Genomic DNA, 24582 nt, shown 5'->3' with positions numbered 1-24582 from the left:
TATGTTTAAATATCCCGTGGCCACCTATTCTGGAGGAAGTAAGATGGCAGACACCATATGGACCCACAAGATTCCAGATGCCAGCTTTACACACATTCGAGCTGACGAGCCAGATCTTAGGCTCTGGAGTCTGAAAGATCTGGTTTCACTGGCTTTGCCCTTTACTAGTTTGGACGGGCCAAAACTCTCCAAGCCTTAGTTTCCTAGTTCATAAAATAGGAAAATATACCTACCTCATAAGGTGATGAAGAAGATCAGAGTTATCAATATAAAGCATTTAGCCTCAGATCTGGCAAATTTTAACTGTTCAATTATAATCATAAGCTACAATTACATATTCTGTTTTTATAAAAGATTCACCTAAGAGGCACAACAGAAGAACAAATAGGCTGAGAAAGTAATTAGGCCCAAAAAGAATTAGGTTCCACAAAAAATGGAGGATAACACTATACCTGCTCAGAAAGAAAGCTAGAAGATGGTGTTGCAAAGACAAAGTAACTATGTGAGCCAATTTAAGTTAGGGAAAAAAACCTTTCGAGAACCAGAGAAGACATCAGTTTTGTCTTTCAGAAGCTGGGAACCAAGATGGTGAAACAGAGTATGTAGTAAAAGGATAGCTTAGTGCAGGGGCAGAGAAATTGACTGAGGACAGACTCTTTGATGGGACAGAACAGAAGGGAAAGGATCAGCATTATCCACTGGGAAAACTGACCTCAGCTAAGCCAGATCACCAGCAGTAGGCCTCTATAACCATCACAGTCCTTCTGATTAGGGATTTTTTTGCGGAAAGGGAGTATATCTAAGAACTGTACTATGAATTGAGACAGGAGAATGATGGAGGGCAGGAGGGAGTGAATCCTGAAAAAGATGCTAAAACATTTTTCACTCCAGGTGCACATGTCTAGCATTAGCTTCAAAACAACTCTAGCTTAACAGAGTCCTAAGATACCCCATAATTTTGTCCTATTCCTTTCATTTCCTGGAAGTTTCTTGCAAAAAAAAAAAAAAAAAATTCGAAAAGCTCAGATAAGTTTACCAAAGGAAAAAGACAAAAGCTTCAATTAATACTTCAAGACTGTGGTAAAACCTGCACGTTATCACCTAGTGGTACTGAGCTGAAAGGAGCAGAGGCTAAATAAATGGAAAGACAGACTTTCTGCAGAAGGCAAGAAGAGGGAATTGGCACAACTCCATGGCAGAAGCCCTGGTGCTGTATGAGCAGGATGGCCAGCATCTCCCAGGCCCAGTCAGGGCATGAACTTATAAAGGCATGACAATCTGACTATGAACAACTGGAAGATGAGTGTTTGCCTTAGTCAACTCAAATCTGCTATGCACCCAGAGATCCTAGTAAAAAGCTACCATTTGCTGAGTTCTCACAATGTGCCATAATTGTAGTAAATGATTTATATGCATCTATGGCAGAGATGGGAGGCTAATTAAGGTATGCCTAATCCAAGGCCTGTGATCTTGGCCTTAGCCACTGCTTCTCAGAGGTGGGTTTGTTTTGTTTGTTTGGTTTTTTGGTTTTCCTGGCCTGAGGTTTAGAATGGCGGGGTAAGCTGGCTCTCATACAAAAACAAAGAGGAGTTAGTCCAACCACTCAGCTCGAGTCTAGCTCCAGGGCATCCTTGAGAGTCCAAATGAACTCAGTCAGGGAGCTCAGGGCCACGCTTTGTCATTTGCCTTCAAAGAAATTGCACTCTATCTGCTTAAGACAGTCTTACTGCTAGTAGACAGTCACAGCAACCAAGAAGGTACAAGGAAAGTGAACAGGAAAAACTTGAAACCAAGTCCTTCTTTGAAGAGGTGGGGAGGAAGGAGCTGAGTAGGGAGAAAAATACCAGAAGGTTAACCCTAGGCCCCAGGAGAGCTGACAGAAAACCCAATACCCAGACAGATAAACTGGAGGGAATGGCATAGAGAGAGTTTAGGTGCCTCTCCATACAGGACAGCACATGTCTTCCATATGGTTCAGAAATATCACTGTGATTCACCAGGAAACACCAAACACAGAATATCCTAATTACAAATCGCAGGAAATGGCCAGACTAGGGAAAGAGGAGGAACGTGCACATAGGGCACACATACAAGGCTCAGATATAAGTCAATACTCAAACCAGCACAAGCATGGAAGACGTACAGACAGACACAGGGACACAAGTATGACATGACATGTATCTGGAAGTGATGCAAGCAGGATGGATGAGGGGCTAGGCAAGTACACAGAAATGACATGGCCAAGAGGTCCAAGAAATCAGCACAAACAGGTCGAGAACATGCAGAGTACGCAGAAGGGAAGGCCTAGGCTAAGTAGCTTACCAGTGAAGGGCTGGCTTGGCAGCTGGTTGAGAGTCCGCAAAGGGCTGCTGAGGAAGGGGCCAGGGGGCTCAGGGGGACAGGTGAAGCTCTCGTAGGCCTCCTCCTCCTCAAGGGGCAGTGGAGGTTCTAAGGGGGACTCTGAGCCAGTTCCCCCATTGCTCAATGCCACCTCTAGCTCCCGGAGCTCCTGCCCAAAGCCCTCTAGTCCTGCCATGCCCTCGGAGGTGCCCTCTAGCAGTTCCCCAGCTCCCTCCTTTGGCACCAGACGAACCTTCTTGGCCCCCTCAGGCCATGATCCTGGCACTCCATTGAGCTGGGGAGGGGGCAGGTGACTAGGGCCCTCCCCTGCACCCCCAGCCAGCCCCCTACTCCCCAGCTCTTCCTCCTCCCCTTCCCCCACATTGTTCCTGTCCTCCTCAGGCAGTAGGCTGCGTTTCTTAGTCCGGGAGCCAAAAGGACTGGGCTCAGGAGAGGGCCGCTCGCCATCATAGGGGGCAGACCAGGTACGACAGGCTCGGACACAGCGGTCCACACCACGACGTGCCTCACGCAGGTACTCCAGGTAATTGTCTTCCAGCTCTCCAGGCTCCTCTGCAGGGGTAGGCCGTCGGCCAGGGCTGGAGGCTGGGGATGCAGAAAGCCCTGGTGAGCAAGGGGCTGGGCCTGGAGACTCAGAGCCACCCAGGCTCTGCTGCCGCAGGAAGAGAGCCAGACGAGATGGTGTGGAGGGCCGGGGTACTGTCATCACAGAAGAGGAGTCCACACTTGGGCTTCCAGGACCTGCAAAGGGAAAAGATATAAGAGAAATCAAGGAGACAGAGGTTCAGGAGGAGAGATAAGACACCTCAGGAGACTAAGAAAGAAGACAATGGGGAGGCAGAAACATGTAATCTATTCAGACAGCTAACTCTCCAACCTCCTAATTAACCTTATCCTCATCCACCACCCCCACTCACCACCATCACCACTGAAGAAACAATGGAAACAGGAAGAGTATACGACTAGAGAGAAGAAAAAGAAAAGCTTTGCCCAGAAGTCCCACACTAATTTTCTTTGGTGAATGTTAAGGATCCTCCCTGCAAGACACCTTCATCAACCTCCCCAAAGACAGAATATCATTCATGGCCACCTTCCTCCCCTCACCCCAGCCCCTCCTTGCTACGCTCCCCCAGAACCCAGGCCATACCCGTGATGTCCTCCCTTCTCCCTGTCTCTCTGCTAGGCCCACCTCGTGCCCATGAGGCATGCTCTGGACGAGGCGGGCTGGGGGCGTGGTGCCGACAACAGCGTGGGATTAGGGAGAGAAACTTGTCAGCTGCTCGTCCATATAGGTCCACATCACGCACAGCCGGCTTCTGGCTCAGCATAACATGGTTACATGGAACAAGATACCTGAGAAAGACATCAGAAAGGGGACACAGGGTAGATCAGGAAGGAAGGACAGGGCCTAGAAGAACATCAGGCCAATGAGACTGCATGGTTAAGCCAGGATCCAAGTGGAAACTCATGAGCAACCCCTATACAGCCCATTGCCCCAGCAATGCACAAGACTGTGAGGCTTCAGGGTCAGCCATCCCTCAGCCCTGCCCCAACAGATACCTGAGAACCAGCTGCAGCAGGACATCCTCACAGCTGAGGTTCAGGAGGGTCCTGAAGAGACTCAGAGAGACCATGCAGAGCTGGGGGGGGTGGAGCGGAGGGAGGGAGTCACCATAAGAGCTCTCTGCCCTCCAAGCCATTCACCAAACGGGAACCCCCCAAGCCCCAAGTTGGCCCAACCAACCACTCCTAGAGGAACTCCTAGAGGCCCGTGTACCACGCCTGGCACATAAGTCATTCAAGTATTAGCTAGATGATCACAAAATCTTTGTGAGCAAGACTTTACTACTCATACAAATGGAGCATCTCAGACCCAATGGACTTTACTATAGACTCTCTAGCTATATATACACCTGGTCAGCAGAGACTCCAGCAACACTTGAACGAAAATCCATGAGAAGAGACTCTAAGAAACACTGTGATTGAGTGAATGACTAACAGGAGACAACAGAAACACGGTAATTAACTGAATGCCTGCCAGAAGGGACTGTAGCAACACAGTAACTGAATGCCTACCAATAAGAAACTAGAGGGAACCGGGAAGATTCCCAACTGGGAAGTAGGTGGGGTTGCGAACATGAAGTCTGAGTCACCTCTCTAACACTAGTGTACCTCTCACAAGACAGGATAAAGAACAACTCAAGCGCAGCTGACAGGAAAAGGAAAAAGTAGGTGGGTCAAGATTAGAGGAAACCTTTTATTTTAGAAAAGGAAGAAGGTTGGTTCATCTCTGACTAGGCAAAGAAAACACACATGTAACCTTTCCCTCACTTCCCTGAATCTTCCTAGCACTTTCTCTATACTTCCCTTACAGCAAGTGTGTCAGACACCTTGAGCTCTATGAAGACAACAAATGGGTCTTGGTCTACGGAACTACCTGAACAATTTAGGCATTCTTTATTTGCTAAATGACCATGGGAGAATTAAAAGTACACCACACAGCAAGAAAAACACGCGACAGCAGTTCACATTTTGAATAGCATGGATGTTCAGGAGGCTATCCTAAATGACCACTTTAGCTAGCAATGTAAAAATTCAGACTCACTGAAAAGTAGTAAGTGGGTAGAAAAGTGGTCCCTCAAAGATGCTCACATCCTAATCTCCAGACCCTAAAAATATTTCACCTTACATGGCAGAGACGACTTCGCAGACGTGATTATCCTGGATGAGATTATCCTAGATATCCACAGATAATAGAGATCCATAGATATCTATTATCTATGGATGAATGGGGGCCATGAGCCAAGGAATCTGGTTGCTCTACAGGCTGAGAATGTTCTTCTCAACTAGCAAGAAAACAGAGATCTCAATTCCACAACTGCTAGAAAATTAATTCTGCCAATAGAAATAAGTAAGGAAATGGATCCTCTCCTACGGCCTCCTGAAAGAACACAGACCCCACCCCCCAAAATTTTGATTTTAGCCTGGCAAGATCCATGTCATATGTATGACCTACAAAACTGTAAGACAATAAATCTGTTTTAAGCATTAGGTTTGATAATCAGTTATGACAGCAATAGGAAATTAACACAGGCTGGTTAGCCAAAATTAGTCACTTCAAGGCACACAAGACAGGCTATATAAGTTACAAAGTCAAGCCAAAGAATCAAGCTTGAAAGGACCACAGTGGAAAGGACAGCATCTACATGTTTAACACAGGCATCCTGAAATTAGAAGAGATCTGTTCCTCCAAGAACCAGGAACCAAGAAACATCCCAAGAACATGTAAGGCTCCTAAGACCAGAGGACCAAATGGGAGACTAATAGAAACAACTACTAAAAAAATGAAAGATAGTGAGTAAGAATCAAAGTTAGGATAAGTTAAGACAAAAGGAAGAAACAACAGATAAAACCTCAAAAAGAAAATCAACTGTCTCTAAACATGAACAGGACAATGTGAGGCCAATCACGGCCTAATTTCAGCATAATGAGGGAAAAAAATACTTTTGGTATCTTTGTAAAATTAAAGCTTTAATACCTATTCCCTATTGGTTCCAATAAATCTTAACCCAAGGCATCTATCATGATTACTTTTTGGAAAATTTTAAAAATACACATGTCCTGAGCCTACTCCCAAAGATTCAAGAAATCTGAGGTAGAGCTCAGAATCTGTTGTAGTTGTTAGTTGTCATCTTCAAAGATTCACAGATGTTTCTAAAGTATACACTTGGTTTAGAAACACTGGTTTAATCAGTCAGTCTGGAATATTTCTTATACACCCTAACTTAGCTTCAGAAACTGCACCTATACAAAACACAGCTATCCAGGAAACTGACCGGAAACTCTACCAAGTATCTCATTATCTAGAAGTTTTCTAGAGCCCTTAGTGATGAAAGAACTTCTATTTTGAACACATGGATCCAGGGAACTTTAACTTATAATAAAAAAAAAGGAAGCAAAAATGGTCCCAGAGGCAAAATAAATGCCATGAAGTCCATGGCAAAATTAATGCTTTATTCTCCTAGAAAGGCTTAAGTCTTTATAACTTGGAAACTATCCACTCCCATGTTATATATATTTCTATTTGTTAATATCCAAAGTTCTTGCCATGGTCTTCCAGGTCATGCATGATCTGAATTTTACCCCTCTATTTTTATCTCATTCCCTTCTTCCCCTTGCTCACTACACCTCGTCTTTCATTTCCTCAAACATGTTAAGCTCTTCCCCCATTTGATGTCCTTTGCATGCTATTCCCCTTGCTTTCCTGTACTTCTACTTGATCAGTAAGTTAACTCCTTTATAATCTTTATGTCTCAGTTCAATGTCATCTCTTCAGAGAGGTCTTCCTTAACCACCCTATTATTTCTAAGCACTCTAGTTTTTTCATAACCCTGACCACAACTTATTAATGTGTTTGCTTGTCTGTCTTCTCTACAAAGTAAACTCCATGAAGTCAGCAACAATGTCTACCTTATTTATCACTGTAACCCCAGCACCAGCAAACAGTATGACACACAGTGAACATTCAATAAAAATGTTTAGGAGGAAGGACCTAAAGTAGATAGGTGGGTGGATGAGTGCTCCAAGTTATAGTTCAAAAGCAGCAAATCCAAAGGAGAAAGAAGGTAAGCATATCAGTAGCACCTGGATCATCTACCAAAGCAAACACACAACCTAAAGTGCTCTCGAGTCACCCAAAGCAGGCCACAGAGTGATAAACAGTTTAAGAGAACTCAGGCCAATACTACATTACAAACACTGCACAGTAGCAAAACCTATAGTCATGATGAACAGCCAAAGTCATCCAGAAAAGGTGACTGTGTTCTAGATTCATCTATCATAAAAGCAGGGGAGTAGATTAAAATCTGTACCCAAAATGGTTAAAAGCTTAATGCTGGAAAGTTAATGCCACTTAATTTTGAGGTGACTGCTGGAGATACAGGCAAAAGAAGGGCAGGAATACCCTCCCAGAACAAAGGTCAGAGGAGAGAAGATGGCTCACCCAGGTAAGCCAGGACAGGGGTAAGGGCCATACCCGGGAGTTGCTGCCAATACGGGCAACAAGGGTGTCGAGGATGGTGTGGGTGTCATGCCGGTGCAACAACAGGAATCGCAGGAAGGTACGGAGCAAAGCAGGCTCTGAGATACTCCGTAGGAAAAGTTCCAGATAGGCGGTACTGGCGATCATCTCCTCCACAGAGGTCTGGACAAAAAGAAGGGAAAGTCTGGAAATGTACAGCTTCCCTGCACATACAGGGCCATTTTCCCTGGATTCTAAGAGAAATCAGGAGCAGACAGGGGAAAAGGGAGGAGTACTCTACCCACCGCCTCCTACATTAGTCCTGACACTAAGGTTACCACTGCACCTTAGCCCCTTATATGCCTTGCCACCCATGACTCTCACCTTGTGCAAGGCAGGACCCATGACAGGCACCAGGAACCCATTATGGATATAATCAACCAACTGCTTCTGTACCAGGGGGTGAGCTACCTGTAGGAGTGCCAAAGAGAAGGGGGAGGGTTATGAGGAGACCACTGCCTGGAAGGGAGTAGAACAGTACACTACAGAGAGGCATCCTACTTCCAAGATGGAAAAATGACAGAACTCCAGGGAATATACCCCCTCCTACCTCATCTCCCAAGAATGACCAAGGGCCAGACTTCCAGGAAACTCCAGTCCTACCTGAATTACTGCATTGCAGAACTCTAGGGAACTCATGAAGAGTGCAAGGGCTGGCACTCCCAGCCAGTCTTCCCGTCGCAGACAGTGCCAATCATCCCCTGGAACCTCAATCTTTCGAGGCAGTGATGAGTACAGGGCACTGAGCCCTGTGGCCAGCACCTATGAGAAGTTACCAAAGGCTCATATATAAAATATATTTACAAAATATAAAAAGTGGAACAGGGGAGCTATTAATCCAGAGTTTTGATGGGAATAGGGGTATAAGCTATTACCAAAGCAAGCATTTGGCTACCCAATGTGCCAGAAACTCACCTAGAATTCACAGGCCTATGAAGAGCCTTAGTATCTGCCCTATCCATCTAAGCCCATGATTCATCCCCACTACAACTCCAGGGGGCTGCTTTCAAATCCAAGAACTGTTCCCTAGAGGAACGGGCCCTGGTACATAGCCTCTCCCCATCTCCTGGATAGGAAGGTGCTGTCCAGTATCTACACGCCATACCCTACCCTCCAAGCCAGGGGGTGCTAACCGGGCAGAAGTAAGAGTGATCCGCGATGTAGCGGCCCACAGTGGGGCTCCCAGCTGACAAAGCCATGAGAAGAAGTAGGGCATCACGGGCCTGCTGGCCCAGGGTGCCCTCTCGATGCACAAAAGGGACAAGGCGAGAAAAGAGAAGAAGACGGGGAGCAGCTCCAGGCTCAGGAGGTGGCTGCAGGAAGAACTCGAGCAATGAAGGCTCCTGGGCCACACAAACACACAGCTGGCTGAGAAGTAGCACCAGGCCTTCATCCAGTGCTGGGCTACTGGGCACAGGGCGGCCACAAGCATCCAGCAGGGTGAGCAGAGCCTCACGAACTGGACCATGCCGCAACAGTGGCTGGCGAGCTTCGCTCACTAGCATCTCAAATAGTTTCAGTTGCTCAGCCCGCCGTTCCTCGACCCCATCCCCAAGCTCATCCCATTGCAGCTGCCATGTCAACACACGGGTCAGCAGATCCTCGCGCAGAGCAAACTCCAGCAGGGGCCCAGGGCCTGTGGGGGCCGAGGGAACTGCACGATCCTCTGCCAGCAGTGTCAACATCTGGTAAGTGTGGTTGCGCACAGCACTGAGATCGTCTGCACCCCCAGGAGCTGCCCGAGGGCCTTGCCGCTCCAGGATTCGCACCACCTAGGGAAAAAGGACAGAAGATGGAGGAATCTAATTGATAAGGTGACGAAATGGGATAAGGAGAATACAGAAGGTTGAGAGAACTCAGGTGATCAGCAGACGGGGCCCTCTGCCATACAGTCTCCTACCTGGGACCAGTGATTCTTGAAGACCATGAGGCAGGTCTCGGGATCAGCCATGACTGGGGTTTGGAGATTGGCCCCTTGAGGTATACGGTGCCCAGGGCCCCGGGAGGCCAGTCTGCTCAGCCAATTCATCCTCTCCATGAGGCAGGCTGGGCAGGACTGGCAGCCAGAGGCCTACACTCTGAAGATTTGCCAGCTGGAGGTTTTCTCCACTTGTGTCTCCAGTCTGCTTCATCCGGTCTGTAGGAGCCAGTAGCTGCCCATGGAGCCAGAGGTTATACCAGGCTGGAATGGCAAGCCCAGAGGTCACTGGCCAGTCCAGATTTCTAAATCTAATTCAGAGAAGAGATAATGGAAGGGATAAATAGAAGCTCACTTTCCAGAACTTAGAACCACCACTCCACTGAAAACTCCACACACCTATATATACATACACACACACACACACAAACACACACACACACAGTCAGCAACTGACATGTCTAAAACAGAACTCAGATTTCTACCACCAAACCTGTTACTCCTTCAACTTTCTCCATCTCAAAAGAAAATGATACCAAAATTAACCTAAATGCTCAAGCTGAAAATGTGCACGTTATCCTTGCTTTTTCTTTTCCTTACTTCCAATATCCAGTTCATCAGCAAACTCTATCATCTCTACCTTCAAAATATGTCTCACTATTGCAGTAGCTTCCAATCTGGTCTCCATGATTCCTTTATTATCCTCCTGAGAGTTATCACAACAACCAGAGTGATATTTTTAAAACCTAAATTATATGACCTGTCCTCTGCTGAATACTTTCCAATAATTTCCTAACACACTATCATAGTTCAAATTCCTTATTTTGGCCTACAGGAGCCTACATAATCTAATCTGTGTAACTTCCTACCATTCTCCTTCTCACTCACACTTTAGTGACACAGGCCTTCTTGAATACTTTTTGTTCCCTCTGCCTAGACTAGAAAGTCCTTCTCCCACTCTTCACATTGCTGTCATTGCTCGTTTTGTTTGTTTCAAATCATCTCCCCAGAGAGGCCCTGCTTAACAATTCTGTCTAAATAGCACATCTTCTCACCTTCACTCTCTAGCTTCCTAATCCTTTCTTCTTAGCAGTTTTCACTATCTGAAACTATTTATTTGTCTATGTTCCCCACATTAGGTAGCTTCTTTGAGGGCAGGGTTTGTCTTATTGTGTCTGTTGTATCCCCAGGCCATAGGAACTCAATAAATATTTGTTGAATGTATGAATGCTGAAGCAAATAAGTGAGTGAATGAATGAATGAATGAATGAACAATCAATCAAGAAATCCAGCCTTGATCTCACTCTAGCCCTCTGGGACTACTGAAGAACAAATTTCTGTCTATCACAGGTGCTTCCCTAGAAACCTACCCATCGACCTATGGGAGATGAGCAAATAGACCCTTAACTGATTGAATACTCTTAAGAGGAAGAATTCAGAGCCAACCAATAGAGAAGAGCTGTTTCCTTTCCAGTAAGGAAGACAGACACATTCCCATCTCCACTCCTGCCAGACACATCCAAAACTCGCTCCAAAGAAAATGATAAGACATCCTCACAAGACAAAGGAAAAAAGTACCAAGTAGCTATTGGAGAAGGAACCATAGTTCCTTCTCCTTTACAGCCACCACACCCTCATCAGTACTGTCTCTCACAAGTATAAAACCTTGAGAGGAAAGGGGTAGTTCAGTTGTCCTTCCTCTTTATACTCAAAAAAGGCTGAAGGAATCCAGAGACCTGGCACCAGCCCCACATTTTGCCCTAAGGTTATATTAACAATATCTCCCTTCACCCACATACTCTCTCACACAATTTCCAGCTCACAACTAAAGGAAGGTAGCCACTATGTCTAAGGAAAATTTCTATAGAATAGGTGAGTCTTATAAAGGGAGGGGCCCAGTCCCAAAGAGCAGGTAGGGCTTACTCGTTGATTAACTCAATGTACATCCATATGGATAAAATACTGGGCACTGTACTCAGTAAGCACTCGAAATAACAAAGACAGATAAAAATAGTTGAGGTAGCACAAACATAAATCCAACAAATATTGTAAACACAAGTATTTACAAAAAGTGTCATGGGGGCATGAAGGAAAGCAACTAACTCTGCCTGGGGTGCTATTAGAGGGTTCCACAGAGTTAAAATTGAACTTCTCTCTTTAATAATGAGATACTAATTAAGCAGAGGGCAGAGGAAAAGGTTTTCTTCATATTAAAAACAGTATGTACAGTCTGTGACTTTTAATTGGAGCATTTAGCCCATTTACATTTAAAGTTAATATTGTTATGTGTGAATTTGATCCTGTCATTATGATGTTAGTTGGTTATTTTGCTTGTTAGTTGATGCAGTTTCTTCCTAGCCTCGATGGTCTTTACAATTTGGCATGTTTTTGCAGTGGCTGGTACCGGTTGTTCCTTTCCATGTTTAGTGCTTCCTTCAGGAGCTCTTTTAGGGCAGGCCTGGTGGTGACAAAATCACTCAGCATTTGCTTGTCTGTAAAGTATTTTATTTCTCCTTCACTTATGAAGCTTAGTTTGGCTGGATATGAAATTCTGGGTTGAAACTTCTTTTCTTTAAGAATGTTGAATATCGGCCCCCACTCTCTTCTGGCTTGTAGAGTTTCTGCCAAGAGATCAGCTGTTAGTCTGATGGGCTTTCCTTTGTGGGTAACCCGACCTTTCTCTCTGGCCGCCCTTAACATTTTTTCCTTCATTTCAACTTAAGGAGTCAAGACCCATCAGTGTGCTGTATTCAGGAAACCCATCTCACGTGCAGAGACACACATAGACTCAAAATAAAGGGATGGAGGAAGATCTATCAAGCAAATGGAAAACAAAAAAACGCAGGGGTTGCAATCCTAGTCTCCGATAAAATAGACTTTAAACCAACAAAGATCAAAAGAGACAAAGAAGGCCATTACATAATGGTAAAGGGATCAATTCAACAAGAAGAGCTGACTATCCTAAATATATATGCACCCAACACAGGAGCACCCAGATTCATAAAGCAAGTCTTGAGCGACCTACAAAGGGACTTAAACTCCTACACAATAATAATGGGAGATTTTAACACCCCACTGTCAACATTAGACAGAACAACGAGACAGAAAGTTAACAAGGATATCCAGGAATTGAACTCAGTTCTGCACCAAGTGGACCTAATAGACATCTACAGAACTCTCCACCCCGAATCAACAGAATATACATTTTATTCAGCACCACACCACACCTATTCCAAAACTAACCACATAGTTGGAAGTAAAGCTCTTCTCAGCAAATGTAAAAGAACAGAAATTATAACAAACTGTCTCTCAGACCACAGTGCAATCAAACTAGAACTCAGGATTAAGAAACTCACTCAAAACCGCTCAACTACATGGAAACTGAACAACCTGCTCCTGAATGACTACTGGGTACATAATGAAATGAAGGCAGAAATAAAGATGTTCTTTGAAACCAACGAGAACAAAGACACAACATACCAGAATCTCTGGGACACATTCAAAGCAGTGTGTAGAGGGAAATTTATAGCACTAAATGCCCACAAGAGAAAGCAGGAAAGATCCAAAATTGACACCCTAACATCACAATTAAAAGAACTAGAAAAGCAAAAGCAAACACATTCAAAAGCTAGCAGAAGGCTAGAAATAACTAAAATCAGAGCAGAACTGAACGAAATAGAGACACAAAAAACCCTTCAAAAAATTAATGAATCCAGGAGCTGGTTTTTTGAAAAGATCAACAAAATTGATAGACTGCTAGCAAGACTAATAAAGAAGAAAAGAGGGAAGAATCAAACAGATGCAATAAAAAATGAAAAAGGGGATATCACCACCGATCCCACAGAAATACAAACTACCATCAGAGATACTACAAACACCTCTACGCAAATAAACTAGAAAATCTAGAAGAAATGGATAAATTCCTCGACAAATACACCCTCTAAAGACTAAACCAGGAAGAAGTTGAATCTCTGAATAGACCAATAACAGGCTCTGAAATTGTGGCAATAATCAATAGATTACCAATCAAAGAGTCCAGGACCTGATGGATTCACAGCCGAATTCTACCAGAAGTACAAGGAGGAACTGGTACCATTCCTTCTGAAACTATTCCAATTGATAGAAAAAAAGGGAATCCTCCCTAACACATTTTATGAGGCCAGCATCGTCCTGATACCAAAGCCTGGCAGAGACATAACCAAAAAACAGAATTTCAGACCAATATCCTCGATGAACACTGATGCAAAAATTCTCACTAAAATACTGGCAAACTGAATCCAGCAGCACATCAAAAAGCTTATCCACCATGATCAAGTGGGCTTCATCCCTGGGATGCAAGGCTGGTTCAACATATGCAAATCAATAAATGTAATCCAGCATATAAACAGAACCAAAGACAAAAACCACATGATTATCTCAATAGATGCAGAAAAGGCCTTTGACAAAATTCAACAAAGCTTCATGCTAAAAACTCTCAATAAATTAGGTATTGATGGGACGTATCTCAAAATAATAAGAGCTATCTATGACAAACCCACAGCCAATATCATACTGAAGGGGCAAAAACTGGAAGCACTCCCTTTGAAAACGGGCACAAGACAGGGATGCCCTCTCTCACTACTCCTATTTAACATAGTGCTGGAAGTTCTGGCCAGGGCAATCAGGCAGGAGAAGGAAATAAAGGGTATTCAATTAGGAAAAGAGGAAGTCAAATTGTCCCTGTTTGCAGATGACATGATTGTATATCTGGAAAACTCCATTGTCTCAGCCCAAAATCTCCTTAAGCTGATTAGCAACTTCAGCAAAGTCTCAGGATACAAAATCAATGTACAAAAATCACAAGCATTCTTGTACACCACTCACAGACAAACAGAGAGCCATATCATGAGTGAACTGCCATTCACAATTGCTTCAAAGAGAATAAAATACCTAGGAATCCAACTTACAAGGGATGTGAAGGACCTCTTCAAGGAGAACTACAAACCACTGCTCAATGGAATAAAAGAGGATACAAACAAATGGAAGAACATTCCATGCTCATGGGTTGGAAGAATCAATATCGTGAAAATGGCCATACTGCCCAAGGTAATTTATAGATTCAATGCCATCCCCACCAAGCTACCAATGACTTTCTTCACAGAACTGGAAAAAACTACTTTAAAGTTCATATGGAACCAAAAAAGAGCCTGCATCACCAAGTCAATCCTAAGCCAAAAGAACAAAGCTGGAGGCATCACGCTACCTGACTTCAAACTATACTACAAGGCTACAGTAACCAAAACAGCATGGTACTGGTACCACAACAGAGACATAGATCAATGGAACAGAACAGAGCCCTCAGAAATAATGCCGCATATCTACAACTATCTGATCTTTGACAAACCTGACAAAAACAAGAAATGGGAAAAGGATTCCCTATTTAATAAATGGTGCCGGGAAAACTGGCTAGCCATACGTAGAAAGCTGAAACTGGATCCCTTCCTTACACCTTATACAAAAATTAATTCAAGATGGATTAAAGACTTATATGTTAGACCTAAAACCATAAAAACCCTAGAAGAAAACCTAGGCAATACCATTCAGGACATAGGCGTGGGCAAGGACTTCATGTCTAAAACACCAAAAGCAATGGCAACAAAAGCCAAAATTGACAAATGGGATCTCATTAAACTAAAGAGCTTCTGCACAGCAAAAGAAACTATCATCAGAGTGAACAGGCAACCTACAGAATGGGAGAAAATTTTTGCAACCTACTCATCTGACAAAGGGCTAATATCCAAAATCTACAATGAACTCAAACAAATTTACAAGAAAAAAACAAACAACCCCATCAAAAAGTGGGCAAAGGACATGAACAGACACTTCTCAAAAGAAGATATTTATGCAGCCAAAAAACACATGAAAAAATGCTCATCATCACTGGCCATCAGAGAAATGCAAATCAAAACCACAATGAGATACCATCTCACACCAGTTAGAATGGCCATCATTAAAAAGTCAGGAAACAACAGTTGCTGGAGAGGATGTGGAGAAATAGGAACACTTTTACACTGTTGGTGGGACTGTAAACTAGTTCAACCATTGTGGAAGTCAGTGTGGCGATTCCTCAGGGATCTAGAACTAGAAATACCATTTGACCCAGCCATCCCATTACTGGGTATATACCCAAAGGACTAGAAATCATGCTGCTATAAAGACACATGCACACGTATGTTTATTGCGGCACTATTCACAATAGCAAAGACTTGGAACCAACCCAAATGTCCAACAACGATAGACTGGATTAAGAAAATGTGACACATATACACCATGGAATACTATGCAGCCATAAAAAATGATGAGTTCATGTCCTTTGTAGGGACATGGATGAAACTGGAAACCATCATTCTCAGTAAACTATCACAAGGACAAAAAACCAAACACCACATGTTCTCACTCATAGGTGGGAACTGAACAATGAGAACACATGGAGACAGGAAGGGGAACATCGCACTCTGGGGACTGCTGTGGGGTGGGGGGAGGGGGGAGGGACAGCATTAGGAGATATACCTAATGCTAAATGACGAGTTAATGGGTGCAGCAAACCAACATGGCACATGGATACATATGTAACAAACCTGCACATTGTGCACATGTACCCTAAAACCTAAAGTATAATAATAAAATTAAAAAAAAGAATTGAGAGTCCAGAAACAAACCCCAACTTAAAAGTGCTAATCTATTCCTTTTTCCTTTATTGTACCATAATGTTTATTTTATTTTTACCTTTTACATCAGTTTTGTAACTGGCATGATAATACACATGAGGTTCAATAAATTCTTTTTTCATTGTCAAAAAAAAAAACAGTATGTACAAAACTATGGTACTGTGAAAGAACACAAAAAACTCAAAGAACAGTTGCAAATTTAGTGTGCCTTAATCACAGACTATTGAGAAGAGAGGCACAACATTAGCTGAAGGGTAAATGTGGGTGAAGGTTATAAGTATCACTAAATATTATGCGAAGGAGTTTAGGTTTTAACTACTGACACCCTAGAAACAAAGGAGGTTTTTAAACAAGAAAATGGTAAGATCAGATTGTCCTTCAAAAATACATTGGGTAACAGTATCAGATGGAGCAGAGAGAGATGGATTGCAGTGGACAATTTATAAGAAGCTGTTTCAATAGTCCATTTGAAAATAAAAAAGTAACATCATGAACTAAGAGAAATATTAGGAAAGATAAATCTGAGATTCACCTATATCTTAATATGTTCCATGCAATACTGAAATTATTTATACCTGTAATACCTCTGCCAATCAATAGCAAGTTTCTTGACAAAATAAAAATATCATTCATTTTTCTTTGAAATCCCAGTGCAAACACAGAGCCTGAACTCAAATATGCTTGTGAAATTGAATGCTGAATTAATAAGTATTACAGCAAACATATTTACTACATGCCAGGCTCCATTCCAGCACGACATGAAGTAGCTAATTTAAACCTCATAAAAGCCCATTTAAGTATCATTATCCACATTTTACATATGGGGAAATCAAGGCCCAGAGAGGTTAAATAAATTGCCCAACATTACCCAGCTAGTAAGTGACAGGACTAAAATGCAAATGCAGAATATCTGCCTCCAGATTTAAATTAACCACAAAGTAAAAGTAACAAGGCCCGGCAAATAAATGGGGGATGAGAGAAGACTCTCATAGGAAGTATAGGAGATTCAGTAAAAGATAAAGCCATTAACAGACTAGAAACACAAAAGAAGGGGAACTGTGTTTTAGAAAAGAGGTTGAGTACAGTTTTGAACATGTTAAGTTTTGAGACATCTACAGGATAATCATGATGTCCAGAAAGCAAGTAGGAATACCATACTTGAGATAATGAATAAAATCAAGACAAAAGATACAAACTCAAGAGTTGGCAGCTTATAGACAACTATGAAGCTATGGAAGTAGATGGAATTATCCAAGGAGAACAGCAGATCATGAAAGGAGGTAAGGGTAAAATCCTGGGGAAAACCAGGATGTAGGAAAGTTAAAAAGGAGGAGTCTTCAAAGAAGACTTTGAAGGGAGCCCTATAGAAAGATCAAGTAGAATGAAGACTAAAAATGGCACAATCAAGTTTTTTACAAACTTAGTCAAATTAGTTGGTTAAAGATTAGGAATTGAAAAGTAAGATGTACTTTCAGGAAATTCAGTGAAATGAGAAAGGATAAAAATAGGGTAGGCCAGGCACGGTGGCTCAAGCCTGTAATCCCAGCACTTTGGGAGGCCAAGGCAGGTAGATCACTTAAGGTCAGGAGTTTGAGACCAGCCTGACCAACATGGTGAAATCCCATCTCTATTTTAAAAAATACAAAATTAGCTGGGTGTGGTGGTGCACACCTGTAATCCCAGCTACTCAGGAGGCTGAGGCAGGAGAATCGCTTGAACCCAGGAGGCAGAGGTTGCAGTGAGGCAAGAACGCGCCATTGCACTCTAGCCTGGCCAACAAGAGTGAAACTCTGTCAAAAAAAAAAAATAGGGCAATAGCTTAAAGAAGTTGTGGTAAGGGGAGTCAAGAAAAAGCGTTTTGATTCTGCTGTAGGATGGGGAGGCTCAAGGGTGTCTGTCAAGTGAGAGAAGTAGTCTGAAGAAAGTGACGAGTTATAAATAAATAAGATAGAGATAAATGGCATTAAAATCAGGTATACTCAGAAAAATAGGTAAGACACCTTCTCTGAAAAAGGAAGAAACGAGTAATAAATAAAGGATGGGTGCTACTTCAGGCAAATCTGAACGTGAAGAAAAACAGAAGCTAACATCCAATCCACCACCAATCCCGCCCCACCTTCCTTCCCTCACTCACCTAGAAGAATGGGGGTGAGAGACAAGAAAATGGGTGAGAAGGTGGCGAAGCCACAGAAGCACTGCTCAGTCTTTCATACATGGTTTCTTAATAAATCATCAACACAGCCACAAAGACTAGCAGCCATCAGCAGGGATGCACTAGAACAAATACTTATCCATCCACCCAGCTATTTATGGTCCCAACTAGGCATGGACTTTAAAAGATAGAGTCAATGGTTGAGAAAAGTGGTAAGTACTCTCCCCTATGGCTAGCCCCTCTTACAGTTATTAGCCCTGGGATACTGTACCATCCCTTGTTGGTTTCCTTAAACCCTACCCATATCTTTGTAAATATAGTCCCTTTATTAAACTCTTCCCAAACCCAGCTTGAGCTATCTGCCACCTGCAAAGGGCCTCGCTGAAAAAAAGAGTATTACTGTTTATGGAACACTTTTCTCAATCATATCTCATTTGAAGACTGAAAACAAAGACAATCAAACAAGAATAATACAGAGTAGTAGGTAAAGTCTGAACTCTGGAGTCCCTCAATGGTTCGAATCTCAGTCCACCGTTCTCCAGCTGTGTGACCTTAAATAAATCATTTCACATATCTGAGCCTCAGCTTCCTCATCTATAAATTCCTGATGAAATAAGTATTGCTAGTTTTAAAAATTAAGTCATATAATAACCTATGTAGCATTCCAACCATAAAGAAGCTACTCTGTAAATTACATTTCCCTTTCCTCCTTCCTTCTCCTGATCCTATTTGACCCAAGTGCCCATATCTCTGACTGAGAAGAGAGATATAACCTGCTCTGAAGTGTCCATCCTTATCCCCTCCCATACATACCTTAGCTGAAGAAAGGCCAAGCATTCAGTCTCAGTAAGGTCTTAACATGTCCAAAACTAAACTGCCTCCAGCTTCTGGAAATTAGTTTCAAACATTAACTGCTCCTACCTTGCAGTATAACTGAGGTGCCCATTATTGCTCCACCACTTGACCAACAAAGTGCACTGCTCATGGAACTAAGGAAGATTAGCCTCCAGGACCCTTCCTCACCCACCTACCCACCCTAGTTCTACAATCCCATTTCAAAGACCCCAAGAGAAGATGTTGGAATCAGCATCTCAGATTCCAAAAGCCAATACTTAAACTGGGCCCTGTTCACATACAACAAAAGCATAAAAGAAAGCTATAGTTTGGTATTCCTATCACCTACTTAGACTCTCTGCAATGTTCAGAACAAGACAAAGAAGAGGTTAAAATCACCACCCTCTCATGGTGTCCTTTCCTCCCATAGCAAAGTCCAAAAAAAAAAAAAAAAAAGCAGAACCCACCACTCTCCAGATTTACCTTCAGCCTCAGCCACAGTAAAAAGGGGAAGGAGCTGATCTCTCAGACCCAAAATGGCCAAGATCAGGCATTCACCTTACAGCCCAAAATACAGCCTTACAGCCACACACAGCAAGGGTGACAACCAACCTCGGAACAGCAGATACAGGGCAGGAAGTGGCTCAGCCTCACTTATGAACCTTTGCCCTGGGAGAGGCAAAGAGGAGGGAGCTGGGGGAAGGGATATACCTGCAACACCTACATTGGACAGGGAGAGACCAAAATGATCTTCCAGGAACAGGTCAGTAAAATTCTGTGGTTTCTCTCTCCTTACAGTGGCTCTTCCTAGGCAAGAAGACTAATTACTGACATAAGAAGGATGAATGGGCTGTTACCCTAAATACTGAAAGTTGAATGACCTGATTAAAATCTCATAGAAATACAAAGGGAAAAACAAACCAACCAACCAAAAACACCACCTACTAGGAATTTACTAGAGCTCAGCTTACACATATCTTCCCTGCTTTTCTATCCCTCAGACAAATGGGATGTCAGGGTATGGTCCCAACTCATTCCCTTCCCTCCCCGCAATATCACTTCTGCTTCTTGCAGGGATCTCCTCATCTGACTCCAGCGGGGTCCATCTAATTCACAAAAGTGAACCTCTATTCTACAGTGACTCCTCTTTATAGCAATGAATCCTCACGTCACACACAGTTATCTCTACCTTGACAAAGATGTCAAAAAGGAGGTTAAACTGAACTAGATCCTAAAGGATAAGGAAAGCTCACTGGGCACAGAAGAAAAGGCATTCCTAGTAGAGGAAGCAGCTATTACAAAGATTTCAAGGCTCAAAAAAGCAGCATGGTTTTAGGGAACTGTGAACAATTTATTCAAACTAGAACACAGACTAGGGAGTGGCAGATGAGACTGGAGAGGTAAGCTGAAGCTAAATGATGCCATATTAAGAAATTTGGATGTTGTCCTACAGGACACAAAGAGCCAAAAGTTTTTAAGCAGAGGAGTTCAGAAATCAGATGTGTATTTTCAGAAAAATCATTCTAGAATGAGCAAGTTTTAAGACAAAAAATTGTTTAAAAAAAATCACGAGGTGAGGGGGAGCTAAACTAAAGCTTTGACAGTGAAGATGTAGCAATGGAGATATAGAGAAGAGAGAGAACACAGAGGGAAATGTATTAAGATTTTAGCGAATGATTGAATGCAGGGAGTAAAAGAGCAGTAAGTATGAAAGATGACAATGTAGTCCTTGCCTGGACTGAGATAGGTAATATGAGGGCAAAGGTGGGCTTTTGGGGCAAAGACTATGAATTCTGTTTTGGACATGTTAATTTTGAGATACTTGTGGAGATACACAGATCAATAAACATGTATATTTGGAATATAGGGAAAGACTGACACTAGATACAGAGGAGTAATCAACTCACTATGATATATTTTTTCTTTTTTTTTTTTTTTTTTTTGAGGTGGGGCTTCACTCTGTCACCCAGGCTGGAGTGCAGTGGCGTGACCTCATCTCACTGCAACCTCTGCCTCCCAGGCTCAAGCAATCCTCCCAACTCTGCCTCCAGAGTAGCCAGGACCACAAGTACGTGCAACCACACCAGGCTAATTTTTGGTGGGTTTTTTGGTGGTGGTTTTGTTGTTGTTGTTGTTGTTGCTGTTTTGGTAGAGGCAGGGTTTCAAAATGTTGCCCAGGTTGGTCTCAAACTCCTGAGGTCAAGCGATCCGCCTGCCTCAGCCTCCCAAAATGCTAGGATTACAGGCGTGAGCCACTACGCCCAGCCTAATATGATATATTTTCACATTTCACATTATCTCTCTAAATTGAAATTATGTTTTCATGTGTCTATCTCTCCCTACTACACTGAAAATCCCTTGAGAGCTCAGATGACCATGTTTTATTCATCTTGTTATCCCATAAAATGTGAGCATCACAAGCACAAACTGTATGTTGAAGAAGTATTTGCTGAATGAATAAATGAATTAATTCTCCTAGCACTTAGTAGAGTGCCTGGCACAGAGCAGATATGGAATAAATGATTAACACAGTACCCTAAACATGTTTCTAACTCTACATCATCATCCTCATGTATGTTTCATCCTCTCAGAACTACCACTCACTATATGACACAAATCAAAATCCATTATACTTAATGCACTACTATTTCAACAGAGTTTGGGATAGCAAACAATAAGCTTATCAAATCCAGTGCTTTCTCCATTATAACCAAGAATTTAGACAGTCCCTAAGAACCATCTAATATTTGATTTGATTCATCCTATCACTATCATGATATGATCCACTATCAAGATGTGATCCAGGTATTATATATACCTGTTCCAGTGTCACTGCGACAGCATTAAACATAACCTTCATCCCTATGTCACCCTCACAGTCCCTTTTCTGTCTTTTGGAAATAGGACAATTACAAATCATTAAAAAATCTTCTCACATCACCTTCAGTGTCTATTATAAATCTTCTTTCCCAAAGTCTCTCTCACTCTGAGACAAAATTCTGGGTTCAGCTTTGCCACTGTATCCCTATATGACCTCTGGCTATTGAATTTAATTTCTCATCTATAAAATGAAAGTTCCTGTCTTTGTCTACTTTACAAGGTATCTATATAAATCAGTATAATAAAATTTGAAATCCCTATGTAAAGCGTGAATGCTGTTCAGATATCAAGTTATACAGAATCATTGTATAAATGTATGCTTCCTCAACCTAATACAACAGCCACGCCATCATCACTTTAAATTTCTGAAGTTCATAAAGCTATAGAAATAATTTTTAAAATTAAAAATTGGGTTGACACTTTTTATTTGGGTAAATTAGATCTTTTTTTTAATCCACCATCTACTATTACCTTTACTGCATCAATGAAAGAGCACTTCAACACCAAAAGAATAGGAATGATAATCTCTGAGAATAAATTTATCTTCATGAATAACTAATGATGCTGTCTTTGTTTCTCTCCCTCCATCTTGGATAGATGATAATTTTATCATGTACAAGGTCCTTGGTCCAGTGTTTAGGAACCACTACTCTAAACACTGAACTGTAAGTTCTGACTGTCTGGGCAAGTTGCCAAGGGTTCTACCAATATGGAGCCCTGTCTGGCCTCCAGAAAGAAGCAATGAGAATATACCACAGGATAGAGGAGTTGGCTCTGAAGCTAAGACTCTGGAAAAGAATGGAGACTGAGGCTGTCTAATTCTCAGGAAATGGTCTCTCCCTGTCCAATGTAGAGTTAAGGAAAGACTTAACTCTTTCTGAGTCTGTAAAGAATAGGATGTCCCGACCCCACGGCAGACCAGCAGTAGAAAGGAAAATTTAGTAGTGTGAAAGTGGTCATTATCACTGAATGCCAACCCAACTTTCTAGAGTTTCATGTGCATTTGGGTTGGTGGGGAGAAGAGGACCTAAAAAAATGCTAGTAAGATGAACCCAATTATAGGGTGTGGAGAGGAAGAGATGAATTTTCAGGTGGTTGAAATGTTCAGTATCTTGAGACTGATGGTTTCACAGATGTGTACACATGTCAGAACTCATCAGACATACATTTTACATATAATATAAACTAGCTTTTTAAAAAATTCAACTGTAAGAAAGGAGAGCAAGTCCATCCTGTTTGGGATCCTATAGTGCTGTATAGGGCAAACCATATGACCTCCATAAAAGTAGAATTAGCAACTGAATATGGTCAATCCAATCAAAGACCCACAGTTAAGCACAGGTAAGGAGCAACAGTGGAATAAGGTTGTCCAGAAGCAAGTAGAGAGAAAACACAAGCTGTCACAGCGCAAAACACTTCATGAGAGGGCCCATCTTCAACTATGCAGTCCACAAAAGGAACTCGAAGGAACTGAAGTCTCTGTGATTACTCTGTTGAAGTCTGAGCCTCAAATATGATTTTCATTACCATAGTACTATTGCCCATGACACCTTCATTTTCTCGTCCTCCAGAATATGGAAAGTCCATGGGAGCAGAGGAGTCAGGTGCACAACACTTCCATCTAAGCTTCCCTACTTTGTCTAAAACTATTGCTCTCACTGGACAGGGCAGTCCATCGAAGGAGGCCTCAGAACCAACCTCTCACCTTTATCCAAGTCTCACAGCCCTAATTCCCCCCTTCCATGCCCCGCCTTCAACTCCCTCACCAATTTGCCGCCACCCCGCAGGCTCCCACCTGCGCCTTTGACTCTCCCTCTCCTCGCGCAGGCCTTACCCCCTCACTCTAGTCCCAGGGTATCCTTCACCCCAGCCCTCAGTAGCCCCAGCCCTAGTAAACCGCGTTCAGGAGTCCCTTCAACTTGGCACCTCCGAAAGCACCCAGCCTCTCACAGCCCCTCATTTGTCCACTCACCTGTAAGCTCTCACTCTCCTTCCCTATCTTAGACACTCACACCCGGACCCTCACCACCTGCCAACCCCTCACAACCAATACAGTAACCAAACCCGGTACCGTCTTTTCCCAGTCTCTCATCCCCCCCAAACGCCTCTTCAGGCCCTCTGGCCCATGCGTACCGTTCACTCACGGAAAGCCGAACCTGGCCGGGCCCGGTTGTTGCGGCAGTGTTAGGTGAGTTCAGGCCGCCGCCATCGCTTCTCAGGCGCACCAGCCGCGCCCCGCCCCGCGCCACACGCAGCCCGCGCCCCGCCCCGCGCCACACGCAGCTCGCGCCCCCGCGCACCGCACGTAACCACCCGGCGGCGCACGACTGGGCAATGGCGTGCCAGCTCATTGGCTGAGCCCGACCAAACCCGAGCAAGGGCGCTTGTTTCCTGGCAACGGCTGAACGCAGGGGCGGGGTCGCCGACGGCTATCCGAGGGAGGAGCACCGCCTCTCCTCTTGGTTCCGCCCCTTCGTACGTAAACCCCGCCCCTCAGAAGAACTCCGGCGTGTCATAGGGGAAGGCCTCTGGGAAGGTGGAGGCCGGCAGGGCAGAGGCGGAGCCCAGGAAGGAAAGGTCGAACCAGAGGGCAGAAGGCGGGACCTAAGGAGAGACGCGACTTTTACAGGCAGGGAAAGATCAGAAGGGC

The 24582-nt window shown here is 43.4% G+C and overlaps 1 protein-coding gene across 10 annotated transcripts in view; it reads right to left on the bottom strand.

The window, feature by feature from the left end:
• FHIP1B (FHF complex subunit HOOK interacting protein 1B) overlaps positions 1–24347 on the bottom strand; it is a 28028-nt gene extending 3681 nt beyond the window's left edge. For 2 of the 10 annotated variants that reach the window (XM_055282642.2, XM_055282643.2), the window contains exons 1-9: positions 24066–24168; positions 9342–9670; positions 8575–9213; positions 8045–8203; positions 7766–7852; positions 7397–7564; positions 3922–4001; positions 3509–3714; positions 2323–3102 (exon numbers count right to left, since the gene is read on the bottom strand). In XM_055282642.2, the coding sequence (XP_055138617.1) occupies positions 2323–3102; positions 3509–3714; positions 3922–4001; positions 7397–7564; positions 7766–7852; positions 8045–8203; positions 8575–9213; positions 9342–9479 (2257 nt within the window). In that variant the 5' untranslated portion in view covers positions 9480–9670; positions 24066–24168. Of the gene's footprint in view, positions 1–2322; positions 3103–3508; positions 3715–3921; positions 4002–7396; positions 7565–7765; positions 7853–8044; positions 8204–8574; positions 9214–9341; positions 11981–24065 lie in introns of all 10 variants that reach the window. The other 8 variants (XM_063641174.1, XM_063641176.1, XM_063641175.1 and 5 more) reach the window with 8 other exon arrangements.
• Between the last annotated feature and the right edge of the window lie 235 nt (positions 24348–24582).

The sequence above is a fragment of the Symphalangus syndactylus genome, chromosome 6, assembly GCF_028878055.3.
Source record: "Symphalangus syndactylus isolate Jambi chromosome 6, NHGRI_mSymSyn1-v2.1_pri, whole genome shotgun sequence".
Lineage (NCBI taxonomy): Eukaryota > Metazoa > Chordata > Mammalia > Primates > Hylobatidae > Symphalangus > Symphalangus syndactylus.
The sequence above is the reverse complement of the archived record's forward strand: the minus strand, read 5'-3'. Positions and strand labels throughout refer to the sequence as shown.